This window comes from Salvia miltiorrhiza, chromosome 7 (assembly GCF_028751815.1).
Source record: "Salvia miltiorrhiza cultivar Shanhuang (shh) chromosome 7, IMPLAD_Smil_shh, whole genome shotgun sequence".
Lineage (NCBI taxonomy): Eukaryota > Viridiplantae > Streptophyta > Magnoliopsida > Lamiales > Lamiaceae > Salvia > Salvia miltiorrhiza.
In genome coordinates, this window is record NC_080393.1 from 5,055,335 (window position 1) to 5,067,878 (window position 12,544).

Here is a 12,544-nt window from a genome sequence, read left to right on the forward strand (position 1 = left end):
TCTCAAGTCTCTTCCTCATCACCTTCACCACCACCTCAGATATTAAACAATCATCCTATGATGACCCGTGCCAAACATGGGATTTCTAAACCAAAAAGTTTTGCTGCTCAGGTTTTTTATGTTAATGTGAATAATGAGCTTAATACCACTGATATTGTTGTGTATGAAGCTTTCAATGTCCATAGTACTGCTGATATATCTGAGAAACAGCCACTTCCCTCTCTTCCACTATCCACTGAAGAAGCTCTGCAACATCCTGGTTGGTTTGAAGCCATGAACAAGGAGTTCAGTGCTCTAGGCATCAAGGGGACCTGGATTTTGGTGCCATCTGACCCTAGTCACAAAGTCATAAGTAACAAGTGGATTTTTCGCATCAAAACATTCGCTGATGGCTCTCTTGATCAGCTCAAAGCTCGTCTTGTTGCTCGAGGTTTTGAACAAGTTGCAGGGGTGGATTACCTTCAAACCTTTAGCCCTGTTGTCAAAGCCTCCACCATTCGGTTTCTGTTCTCTCTCGCTGCAACTAAAGGCTGGAATATTCAGCAAGTAGACATTAATAATGCTTTTCTCAATGGTGACTTGGATGACATCATTTATATGCATCAGCCACAAGGTTTTGAAGATGCTGCCCATCCAACATATGTTTGCAAACTACAGAAATCTTTGTACGGGCTTAAACAAGCTCCTCGGGCTTGGTATGATACGCTTCGAAGTTATCTCTATCAACTTGGTTTTACTCGCTCTACATCTGATTTCTCTCTGTTCCACAAAAGCTCAAATGGACAGCTCCTCTTGATACTCATCTATGTTGATGACATCTTAGTCACAGGTGATGACTCTATTGCTGTGGATAGCATTATTGCTCAGTTACATGACAAATTTGCCTTAAAGCATCTTGGTGAAGTAAACTATTTTCTGGGTATTGAGGTCACCAAACCATCTGCATCTTCTTACTCACTCTGCCAGCGAAAGTATCTTCATGAACTACTTCTTAAGGCAAATATGGCTTCTTCCAAGCCTTGCGCTACACCCATGGTTACTTCCCCCAAGCTCACTAAAACTGATGGCCAAGTTTTCTCTAATCCAACTCTCTATAGGAGTATCATTGGTGGTCTTCAGTATTTGACTCTCACTCGCCCAGACATAGCTTTTGCTGTCAACAAGTTAAGCCAATTCTTGTCTCAACCCATGGATTCACATTGGTCTGCATGCAAGAGAGTTCTGCGGTATCTCAAAGGTACCTCCTCACTTGCCCTGCAGTTCACACCATCATCTCATCTTCGACTTGTTGGTTATGCTGATGCGGACTATGCCAGTTGCCCCGATGATCGACGATCAACGGGAGGTCACTGTGTTTTCTTTGGAGATAATCTTGTGCTTTGGAGTTCTAAAAAGCAACCGGTAGTGTCTAGAAGTAGCGCGGAATCTGAATACCGGTCACTTGCCAATATTACCACTGAACTTCTCTGGATGCAATCTCTTTGTCAAGAACTTGGCCTATCTATTCCCAGTCCTCATCAGATTTGGTGTGATAACACCAGTGCAGTCGCCCTTTCAGCCAATCCTGTGTTTCACTCTCGAACTAAGCATATAGAAGTCGACGTTCACTTTGTTCGAGAAAAGGTAATGGCAAAGGTTGTGGAAGTTGGTCATGTTCCCACTGAAAATCAAATCGCCGATATTTTTACTAAACCTCTCGCTGAACATAGGTTTTGTTATCTTCGCAATCAGCTAAAGCTCACCGACTCAGATCCCGGAGGTTGAAGCTCAAACAGTTCTTGGGAGTATGTTAGATGTATAACTAAGCTTTACAAAGTAAAAGCGTGTTTGTTAGGAAAAGTTGTTAGTTGTTAGATCAGCTGCCAGCTCAGCAAATTAGTTAGGTTGTTAGGAGTTAGCTTTTCAGTTACACCAGAAGCGTGGCTTCTCTTATATATTGTATCTGTACACTTCTCAGTTTTAAGTTCAATACAATTACAAAATTCTCCATATCTCTTTTGCTTTATCTTCAACAAAACTTTCACCCAATATTTGTTTTGCGTATGAACTAAAAACTTCGCCTTCAAATGCACAAATTTTCAATTTCTCTAATTTTTCATACGATTGTCAATTTTCAAGGAATTGTGACTAGCTTAAGTGACAAACTAATATCATTGTGACTAATGGAAATGATGATTACATCTAATTTTATATTTTATTATATCGGCGATTTAAACCATGTAGATATTTCAGACGTCAATTGACAATCGTGTGAAAAATCATAACCATTTTAAGTTTATATGTTTAGGGGCATAATTTTTATTTTCATGTGTAAAAATAGACTTTAGTGCGCAAGTTTGTACATGTAATTTGTATATTTGCATAAAATTGAAATGTATCTACTTAATTCAATAGTTTCTTTAATAAGTACATATATTTAGGTTATGTAAAACTACTCATTATTATGTTAGCTAAGTGTTGAAAAATCAAGATTTGGCATTGTAACATGCATGTAAAAAAAAAAATGAGATCCCCTGTCTATATACTACCTCCGTCCGCCAAAATTATGTAAAAATTACTATATTTGGCGTCCGCCAAGATTATGTCACTTTCCTTTTATGGCAATGGTCCCACCATCTTCTTTAATATTTTATCCTTACTAACACTCTTTATTTACAAAAAACCCACTCAAAACTCAATCTCAACCACACATCTCATAAAGTGGTGGGACACTTTCTCCACTACATCAAAATCATCACTAATTTTATTAAATCCTGTGCCCAAGCAATTTTACATAATTTTGGCGGACGGAGGGAGTATATCTCAAACACATGTGATATATTATTAATTTCAATATATATTTCGAATCAAAAGTTTTAATTACTTGAAATTGATTATCTAACTTAATTCTATTTATCTAGACATTTAGTCATCTGATTTCAGATTATCCAACTAAATTATGACAATCTGAGTTTGTACATTTGCACTTCTGATCTGACATCTGACCTAAAATTTTATCTATAAATCTACAAATATAAGTACCCCTTTTGAATATCCAAGTGGTGAAGATCATTTATATCCTGTGTGTCATGGTATCTGAATCTATTGAACTTACATAGGAAAACATATTGGAAACACCACAACAATTCACAATTCTGTGTAGCAAGGAATTGTGATACAGTAATTTAACCATCAAAACTCAAAAGTGCGTATCCATGAAATTAAATTCTGAAATGATCATAGAAATATTTGTAACAAGATATGGGCTTTTGAAAAACAAAGAATTTGACTCACTCCCAAAGAAATGGACTCATATAATCGGCCTAACATAAATTCAGCCCAAAAATTACCAGGCCCAACAGCACTTCTATTTCATGTTATAAAAGGCAACTCAAACGCCCAATCTGATAAACTCCAAAGCAAATCTTAAACCATGCCAAATTTGCTTTACCTTTTAGTAAATACTCCATCGGTCCACACCTAAAAAAAAACTCTATGGATCCACGATAATTGAGATCTTTTGTTATTTTCATCCATTCATTATTCTTATATTTTAACCATGTTCAAACATAATACTTACAAAAATATTCATCTCACACATAATTTATTAATTACTAAATATAAATTAAAATGGTTGGTGGGTGTTGCCGTGTTGAGGCTCCCCCAACACTCCTATTTCCGAGGTGCTTAGCAAGAACAAAAAGAGCCGAGGAAGCCAACCATAAAATCCGGAGGTCCATCCAAACTACAAGAGCTAAGAATCTCCTTAGCAACCTGAGCTAACAGTTGTGTTATCACATTTGCAACACGATATATATGTTCAACAATTAAAAACAATAGTATATTATCTGGAATTTCTCAACAATACGAAATCATAGTACCTCTACCAAACTCAGATAAATCCAAAACATTTAAAGAGATGGCAATCTAACTATTTAGGAATCAATGAAATCATCTAATCTTCAACTCAATGCATTGAATAGCTGGCAAATGTACTTGAAGAATTGTACTAAACCATAATTCAGTAACACAATGTGTAATCTTCTAAGTGACCAAAACTAGAGATGAAAACACAATTTTGATACAATAGTAGGGAAATGGTTAAAAAACAAAAATCCTTATTGTGAAAACTATGAGAACACTATATTGAACATATAAAGTAGATGCACTTAACAAGTTAACATATAAAAAAATTGCAATACAATAACATTATACGCCGGTGCATTATATTAGCGGTGCAATTACTTTATACGTTCAGTGCAATTTTCTCACAGTTCTTACGACAAGAAGTTTTTATTTGAACCCAATCCATAAATGTAGCTTCTCTATTTAACTCATTCTATATATGTACATCGCTTACCCGGATACATATTCCAGTTCAAGGGTAGGATTGTCACCACGTGTATTTAAGAAATTCCACAACTGCTGCCCACTAGAGATAACGGGCACGAAAATGAAGAGTTCTTAAATTACACGTGACAACAATTCCACAGTTGAAATAGGACACAATCCCGAAACAAAAGATCACGCTTACTTGAGAATCAGACATGCTTCTTAGCCCACAGACGGAGGTCATTTTTCTTGCACATTAGAATCCCCAACACTGCTTCATTGCCAATGCCATCCTTTCAAACAGAGTAGTGAAGAACTTTCTTAACAATCTCCTTACAAACATCATCTTTCTCATGTTCTCACGCTTGATCAAGCAGCGCAGCGTTGAATCCGTTAGATGAATTTGCTGACAAACCCCCTCGGCTCATTTTCTCTCAGCAAAACTCCACACCCATTTTTTCTCCATTTCTTGGAGCTAGACTATCGCTTCCTCCTCTGTCAATCCTTTTTCACAAAGCGAGCCAACAATAATCTTATACAGTCCAGCACTAGGTTGCAAACCTTTGGAAGGAAGTTGACTAAAAATATCTCTTGCAAGGTCGGATCTTCCTTCTTTACACAAGCCACGGATGAGGATATCGTATGTGATCATATTAGGCTTAACTCCCCGCTCTTCCATTGTGTGCACTAATGAAACTGCATCATCAATTTGACGAGCCTTACACATCCCATCCAATAAGATACTATACGTGATCAAATCAGGACGAACTCCCTGAGACTCCATATCACCAAAAAGCTTCCAGCCGTCTGCAAATCTGCCCACACGCAACAACCCCTTTATCATGGTGTTATAGCTACGCGTCGTGTGCTGCAGACCTTTACCAGGAGCTTCTTTAAAGATGCGCCAAGCTTCATCCACGTCCCCATTCTTGCAATACCCATTGATCAAAGCACCGTAGCTATACATATCAATATCACCGGCACTGAGGCCCTTGCCCGGGAGGGAATCAAACAACTCCTTCGCCACATCCATTTTCCCTTGAGAGCAGTATCCACCAATCAATGCAGTGTAAGTATAAATATCGGGACTCACATTTTGTTGAATCATAATTTCCACGAGATCCTCCGCCTCTTTCACCTTCCCTATCTTGCAAAGCATATTCACCAATACATTAAAAGTGATCACGTTTAAAGACATCATCTTCCTATCAATCATTTCGCGTAGCAGTTCTCGCATATCTTCCCATCTGCCCGCATGGCACAACCCATGTATGATCAAGGTGTAAGTGACAGTATCCGGCGAGATGCCCCTCTCGGTCATCTTGTGCAACAGATGCAGCGCATCTCCAATCATCCCGCCCTTGCAGAAACTTTTAATAACCGCGCTATAAGCATAAGCGTTAGCAGCACAGCCCCTTTTAGCCAAAAGCTCAATATAATCACATGCTGTCAAAGTGTACCCTGCTTTGCAGAGCCCATTAATTAGACAAGTAATCATGAATTCACCAGGCTCACAAAGATTATCTTCTAACAGCTTGTTAAACAGCTTTTCTGCCTCAATAGCCCTATCATCTAAAAAAAGCCCTTTCACAAGAGTAGTGTAAATCACAACATCGGGGTCGTATCCGAGCTTGAAGAAGCTGCCCAATATAGCAAACCCTAAGTCTACCCGATTAAGAAGGCAATAGCAATGCATAATGATGCCGAAAGTGTACTCGTTTACAGGGAAACCTGATTGACGCATTTCGTCGAACATTGAGAGTGCAGCAGAGTGGTGCTCCATATTAACAACAGTGGTCAACAATTTGTTGAATACAGCAGAAGAAGGCTGTGGCCTAACCCGTAGCATTTCGCGAAACAAGAAATTAGCGAATTGTATGTCGTTTATGGAACTGAAATCGATTCTGAGCATAGATGAAAAATGCCTCTTACTTTCGTAGCGGAAATTTGAACAGCAGAGAGAGAGGGAGTGAGTAAAAGTACCCAATTCACCAGCGATTCTTCTGAGAATCAGCGCCATTGCAGAAGCCCTGATCTTGCTCAACGAGATTTTAGTTGATTTGAGAGTAAAATGTTTGAAGGTATTGAGAAATGGAACATCTTTTCTCATTCCACCAGAAATGGAGTGAGGACAGAGGGGCTTACAAAACGGATCTGGGAAATAGCTACTGAGGTTTTGGGTTTATGATTTTACACGAATAGTTTATCATTTTATTTTTTCCAAAAAATCATTTTACTTTTAATTTTGTTTTTATCCTTTTAAATTTATAATAAAACAATACTCCCTCCGTCCACGAAATGAGTACCCATTTGTGGACGACACGAGTTTTAAGAAATGTATGGAGTGTAGTGTGAATAGTTTAAGGGTCCCACTTTTTGAGTGTATTAATTAAAGAGGTGTGTGGGGTACATTTGCCAAAAAAGGAAATGGGTACTCATTTCGTGGACGGACGAAAAAGGAAATATGGGTACTCATTTCGTGGACGGAGGGAGTAGTACTTTTTTTTTGAAACACAACAAACGGAATATGATTAAGAAGAGTCAGAGAATACAATATTTAGAAGCCAATTAGGAAAATTGGCCTTCCAAATAACAGCATCAGAAACAGAAAAAGAAAACTGAGCCAACTCATGAGCCGCTCTGTTTGCATCTCGCCGCATATGCAAGAAATCCACCACAATGTACTGTCGAGCATGAGAAAACGCCTCCCACAGATCGTCGCAGAGAGAATCTGAACCCTGGGAAGAGTCGTGAAGTACGTGAACAGCAAGAAGAGAGTCGGTATAAACAGCAACCGGTCCCGTATCATTTTCCAGACAAAACCCAATAGCAATAAGAATTGCATGAAGTTCCCCAAGCAAAATCGTTTCGGTGTGGCCAATCGTTTGGGAGCCAGCAGCCACCAGCAAGCCCCCTGAATTCCTCACCACGAAACCAACCCCATGCCGAGAACCATCGTCCTTATAAGCAACATCAACATCGACACGAAGCACCCCGAAAGGCGGAGGGTGCCACTTCTTCGACCCTTCCCGAGGGAGGAGATGTTCATCAACACCCACCTGCCGACGTGCCCTCTGGAAAACTGACAGCTGCTTTTCCCCCAAACTCAAATCCACTCGATCAGTTTTAGGCCAAGAACCATGCTTAATATCACACAAAAACCTCCACACCATCCAGAGCGAGAACAACCACCTCTCAAGACCTTCCTCACCAAAAGAACCAAGCATGGCTTGACAGACACCCTCCAAAGAAAGACTTTTGGAATGCTTGAGCACTCCCCAGAATTCCGACGCTTTCCACATAGGTTTCACCACGTCACACCAAATAAGCCCGTGTGTGGTCGTGCCCCAGTCCTTGTTACACCAGAAACATATCGCCGAAGTAGGGATATGATGATTTCTAAGATTAACATTCATCGCAATCAAGTTATGGAGCACACGCCAAGAGAAATGAAGAACCTTTGGTGGAAGCTGCAGTGCCCAAAAAAATTTCCACCACTTCGTCGAAGCTCGAGAGGCCGTGTCAGGGTGAGGGTCATTAATATCTCATTTTCTATTTTTGGTTGTTTCATTTGAAATAACGTAACCCATAAATAGAAAGAAATTTATCCTTAATTTTGAATTTCTCATTTGAAAATGTCTCACTTTATTCCTTTCATCACATAAGTCCTTTTTTTTGAGACATTTCAAATGGAACGGAGGGAGTATATTTTTTGAGGAATATAACATATGTTTTTAGTCCTTTTTTTCTCCTTCTTTCATTTTTTTTTATATATATAAAAACTCTGTTAGGTTTTCATTTTTACCTTTTTTTTTATTTGGATTTCTTTCATTTTATTCATTCCAATACTTCATTCACTTTTTTGTTCTTATGTATTCTAACTACTATAATCTCGAAATGACTAAATTAAATTATCTCATTTATAAATATAGTAAATCAAAATTTGGACGGAAAAGTCGTTACTTTCTATTATTGTCATAAATAGAATACATAAGAACAATAGAACCATATAGATTATCTCATTTCAAATATAGTAAACCAACTTCAATGAAAAAGTTGTTACTTTCTATTATTGCCATAAAATAGAATACATAAGAACAAATAGAACTATGCGGTTAAATTACATCCAGTGGTATGATGTAGTAAATGACTAAACCTCAAATTGGTTGACCAGCAACCCAACAATATGGGGCTTCAAAACCTTTTCGGGATTAGTATATCCATCTTCGTTGTTCTTGTAAGAAACCTCAACTACGCGTCCAAAGTTGAGGATGCGTGTAAGAGTATCCCTAGATTTATAACAAGACGGCCTTAGACACTCCTCGTTGCATTCCTTCCATGCATTCCTAGACATTTCCCAAAATTTTGCAATCGCCTCTTCTTTTGTCACACCATTTTCTTTCATGTAGCAGTCAATGCCAGTAGCAACTTGACCTCTCTCCTTCTCAACCTAAACAGATCAGAAATATTGAAAATTGAGAGTTAAATGTGTGGAGTTTTGCTCAATTAATCAAATGCTACATGATCGTGAAATTAATTAATATTCTCTATTTGAATAAAATATAGTTTTGATATTCTTACCTCGTAAGTAGCTGCGTCATCAACGAGTCTAACTATTTCGAGTTGGGAAACAAGTATTTTAGGATTCTTACTTATCCATTGGAAGTCTTGGCGCCGAGCAGATTCTATTCCTAGAAGAAAAGAGGTAAGAAGATAACAGTAGGTGCTGGTAATGAAACCATTCTTTAGGTATTCCTTAAAATTTGGAATGTATCCCTCTATGACCCACTTCGCCTCCACATAGTAGGCCCTCGCCAATTCCTTTAGCTATATATGGATATCAAATCAAATCAAAATTGGTAAGACAAATTCAGATACTATATAGCAAGTCAGGACAAAGGCCTAGAAGTTTTAAAAATAAGATCATTAGTCATAACCTATAATTCATTAAGAAGGCACACGAATCATACTGCTTCTATGGAATAGGATGCTGCGTAGGATCGTCCTTCCTTTGCTAATTCCTCCTCGAATTGCTCGTAAAGTTGCAAAACAGCTTCGTAGAGAGGTCTCATGTACTCAGGGAGTCGACCAATTTCTCCACCATCCCACCTGTACGTGCAATTAACCAAGAAATTCATTTTGTCATAATTAGTTGTAAATGAAGTAAATTATAACAATATTACATTTTTGATCAAATTCTTCGATGATTTAATTATTTACCTCTGTATGGCCTCAGTGAAAACATCGAGTTCCTCGATTGTGGCATGAGCATCATATGTGTCGTCTATTACAGATACCATAGCAATGGTTTTGGCGAGCATGATACGAGCACGGGAATATTGTGGCTCATAGTACACTGCTAGAGCCCAAAAGAAACATTCCACCACTCTATCTCTTGCATAAGTAAGTTTCGAGATAAGCCCTAATTCTTTCCACCACCTATGCAACAATCAAGAATATATATTTCCTAGTATTATATACTACTACACAAGAGGAATTAAGTTCAAATGAGAATCCTTATTTAAATTAAGAGTGTGAGCTAGTCATTCAATCGCTAAAATTTACTGTCAATGTATCAACTCGATAAATGCATGGATGCAGTATACCTGAGGTTTCGAATTACACGAGAGACAAAAATTCAACTTTACGATGAATGTACGATCAGTGCAGTAGCGTCATAGTTTCACGAAAAAAAAAGTAATTCTCACGATCGATAACCAATTCCATATACACTGCACAAAATATTTGCCTTTTTTTTTTGGTTCAAAATTATGTTACCTTGAGAGTTGCCGGAGCTCCTCTTTGTGTAGCATTTGCAATAGGTTATAGTCTAATTTGGCGAACTTGATTAAGGTTTCGTTTTTGTGCTCCTCCTCTTCATAGATAGAGATGAAACTGCGCGCTTCAACTCGAGGAACTCCCAAATGCAAGGGCTGCTCGAGGGCATGGACAACTTGTTTCTTGAGAGGTGATCCGAGGTTTGGCGCCATGGATTTGAGAGTGGCTGTAGTAAAAGCAAGCGCGTCGTCTAATATGGTTTCTTCGGGTGTTCTCAGATATGAAGCTTCATACAAACTCAGCATGCCCTTCGGGTCGCTCTTAATGCCCTCTTGGAATTTCCCCTTTACATCCATCCATTTACTAAATATTTCTGCTTCATAAAACACACTCTTAGTGAAAAATATGAGAAAGTATTATCACACATCACTATTCTATAATAATATTATCATTAATTGAAGTGAAAGGGAGAAAAGGATTGTCCACATTTTTTATTATTTTTTCATCTTGCTCAGAGAAAATTATACATCCTATAAACCATGCATGTGAAAACAGCAAAAAATATATATTTTCGACCATTTTCAATTAAAGTGAACGCAGCCGAAGGTTATAATTTATACCGGTAGATATAGGGTGGCCGTGCTGCCTGAATAATCGAAAATGGAGAGCAACAGTGTACAAATCATAGGCTTCATCATCCTCATAATTCGTATCGAGATTGAAAAATTGTTGCAGTTTTTGTTCGATCTCATTTTCAAAGTGATAGGAGACGCCTAGGCGCTCAAGTGTGTCGATCAGATTCATGGTCTCTATCATTTTGGCTTCTGGAGCTGTTAACAGACTTCTAACAGCATTTTTTAATACTTCAACTTTCTTGGAATATTTTTCCTTCACCTGCATGCAATATTGCCAAATAATTATAAACGACAATCGCAATATTTAGTGGTAAAAAACAGGTACACTCCTAATATATCAGGAAATACGTACATGTATCTTGCTATATAATTATGACTTCAAAATAGCAGTATGCCAGTTTTAATTCAATTAATTATTTTCCCTAAAAAAAAATTAATTAATTATTTTAATTTTGCATTAATACCCACAATTAATAAATTTTGCAACACTGTTACATGCACAAATTTTGATTATACGAAAAATCCGTGCAAAACGTGTATGGGCATAATAATGAAAAGTAAGTAGTATTATTTTCATATTTTTATGCTAGAATGGAATATTATTTCTATATATATTCTTGATCCTCCTAATCCTATCGATAATAAATCTCCTTCTTGAAAGTTGGTAAGTGAAGTGAAAAAAAGAAAAAGAAAACATATATATACCTCGGAGTCAGAAATGTGATGGATGAAGTGATCACCCCACAAGCTGGGGGAGAACTTGGCCTCAGGACGATGATAGAAACTGTTGGAGGTTAGAGCCGCCATTTATGTATGTCTGCAAATCCCAAAGAAGAAGACAAGTGGTTGGAAGTCTCGATGCTAAAATAGAAACTAAATAGTTTGTGGTGTTATTAAAGAAGAAACCACACTTATTTATAGGCAGAGCCGCAGAGGATCAAATAATTTTTTAAACTATGTGTTAATTAAATAAATTCAATTTTTAGACCATTAATTATTACATAACAAAACATGGTTATGGGCCGGTATGACTTATCTGCTACTACAACATTCATAACAGATAAATTACATTAAACTTGGGTATGCTCTGATACCATACTAAAATTATGCCCAAATCTCTTTAAAAGATTTCGTTAGAGGAGAGGGTACTCCAAACTTATATATTGGACACATAATTATTACCAAGTCGATGTAAAACAGAAAATGTAGCTCTAACATAAGGATTATTGTAAGAAAACATGTCTATAAGAAGCAATGTTATCGAGTAAAGAAGAATCGTAATTTGTAATTTATTATTTTCTCACGTTTGAGATTTTGAAATTCTAATTAAATATTCTCTTCGTCCACGAAAAATGTGTCTATTTTACTATTTCGGATCATACACAAAAATTATGCCTAATCTATATTTTTTACAAAAAGTACCCTTATTGGTCCCACCTTATTCTAATTAAAGCAACTAAATACCAGAGATCCATATTTCCACTCAACAAACATATATTCACCAAAAATAAAAAATTCAAATTTTGATTTTTTAACTTTTTTTTATCCTCATGCTTTATGTTCATTTTATGTCCATATATATATATATATATACTCCCTCCGTCCCCAAAATAAGTTCCTCTTCGGGGACGACACGGGTTTTAAGGAAAAATTGTAAAGTGTATTAATAGTGGATAAAAATATATTATAATTAGTATTGAGAGTGGTGAAAAGGTGAAAAATTATTATAATTAGTATTGGAAGTGGTGAAAAAGTGAAAAGTAAGAATAAATAAAGTATTATTAGTGGTGGGGTAGTTGTTCAAAAATGGAAAGAAAGAA

The 12,544-nt window shown here is 37.1% G+C and overlaps 2 protein-coding genes across 2 annotated transcripts; both read right to left on the reverse strand.

Annotated features, from left to right (window-relative positions):
* Window positions 1-4,172: 4,172 nt before the first annotated feature.
* Window positions 4,173-6,486, reverse strand: LOC130991820 (pentatricopeptide repeat-containing protein At1g12300, mitochondrial-like). Its single transcript, XM_057916224.1, has one exon. It carries the CDS (start codon window positions 6,419-6,421, stop codon window positions 4,787-4,789), a length of 1,635 nt encoding a protein of 544 aa, XP_057772207.1. The 5' UTR covers window positions 6,422-6,486; the 3' UTR covers window positions 4,173-4,786.
* A 1,816-nt stretch (window positions 6,487-8,302) lies between these two features.
* Window positions 8,303-11,621, reverse strand: LOC130991808 (germacrene A synthase-like). The gene is made up of 7 exons (XM_057916214.1): window positions 11,430-11,621; window positions 10,710-10,983; window positions 10,090-10,462; window positions 9,532-9,750; window positions 9,282-9,420; window positions 8,893-9,138; window positions 8,303-8,761 (listed from the first exon to the last, which is right to left on the reverse strand). The coding sequence occupies exons 1-7, from the start codon at window positions 11,529-11,531 to the stop codon at window positions 8,462-8,464; spliced, it is 1,653 nt and encodes a 550-aa protein (XP_057772197.1). The 5' UTR covers window positions 11,532-11,621; the 3' UTR covers window positions 8,303-8,461.
* Between the last annotated feature and the right edge of the window lie 923 nt (window positions 11,622-12,544).

Bases quoted from the DNA above. Each gene is read 5' to 3' on its own strand.
- LOC130991808 (XM_057916214.1), bottom strand. From the start codon at position 11,531: ATGGCGGCTCTAACCTCCAACAGTTTCTATCATCGTCCTGAGGCCAAG. The intron at 10,984-11,429 runs GTATATATATGT...TATTGCATGCAG, and splicing joins ATCACATTTCTGACTCCGAG to GTGAAGGAAAAATATTCCAA. The intron at 10,463-10,709 runs GTATAAATTATA...TTTATGAAGCAG, and splicing joins CGGCCACCCTATATCTACCG to AAATATTTAGTAAATGGATG.
- LOC130991820 (XM_057916224.1), bottom strand. From the start codon at position 6,421: ATGAGAAAAGATGTTCCATTTCTCAATACCTTCAAACATTTTACTCTC.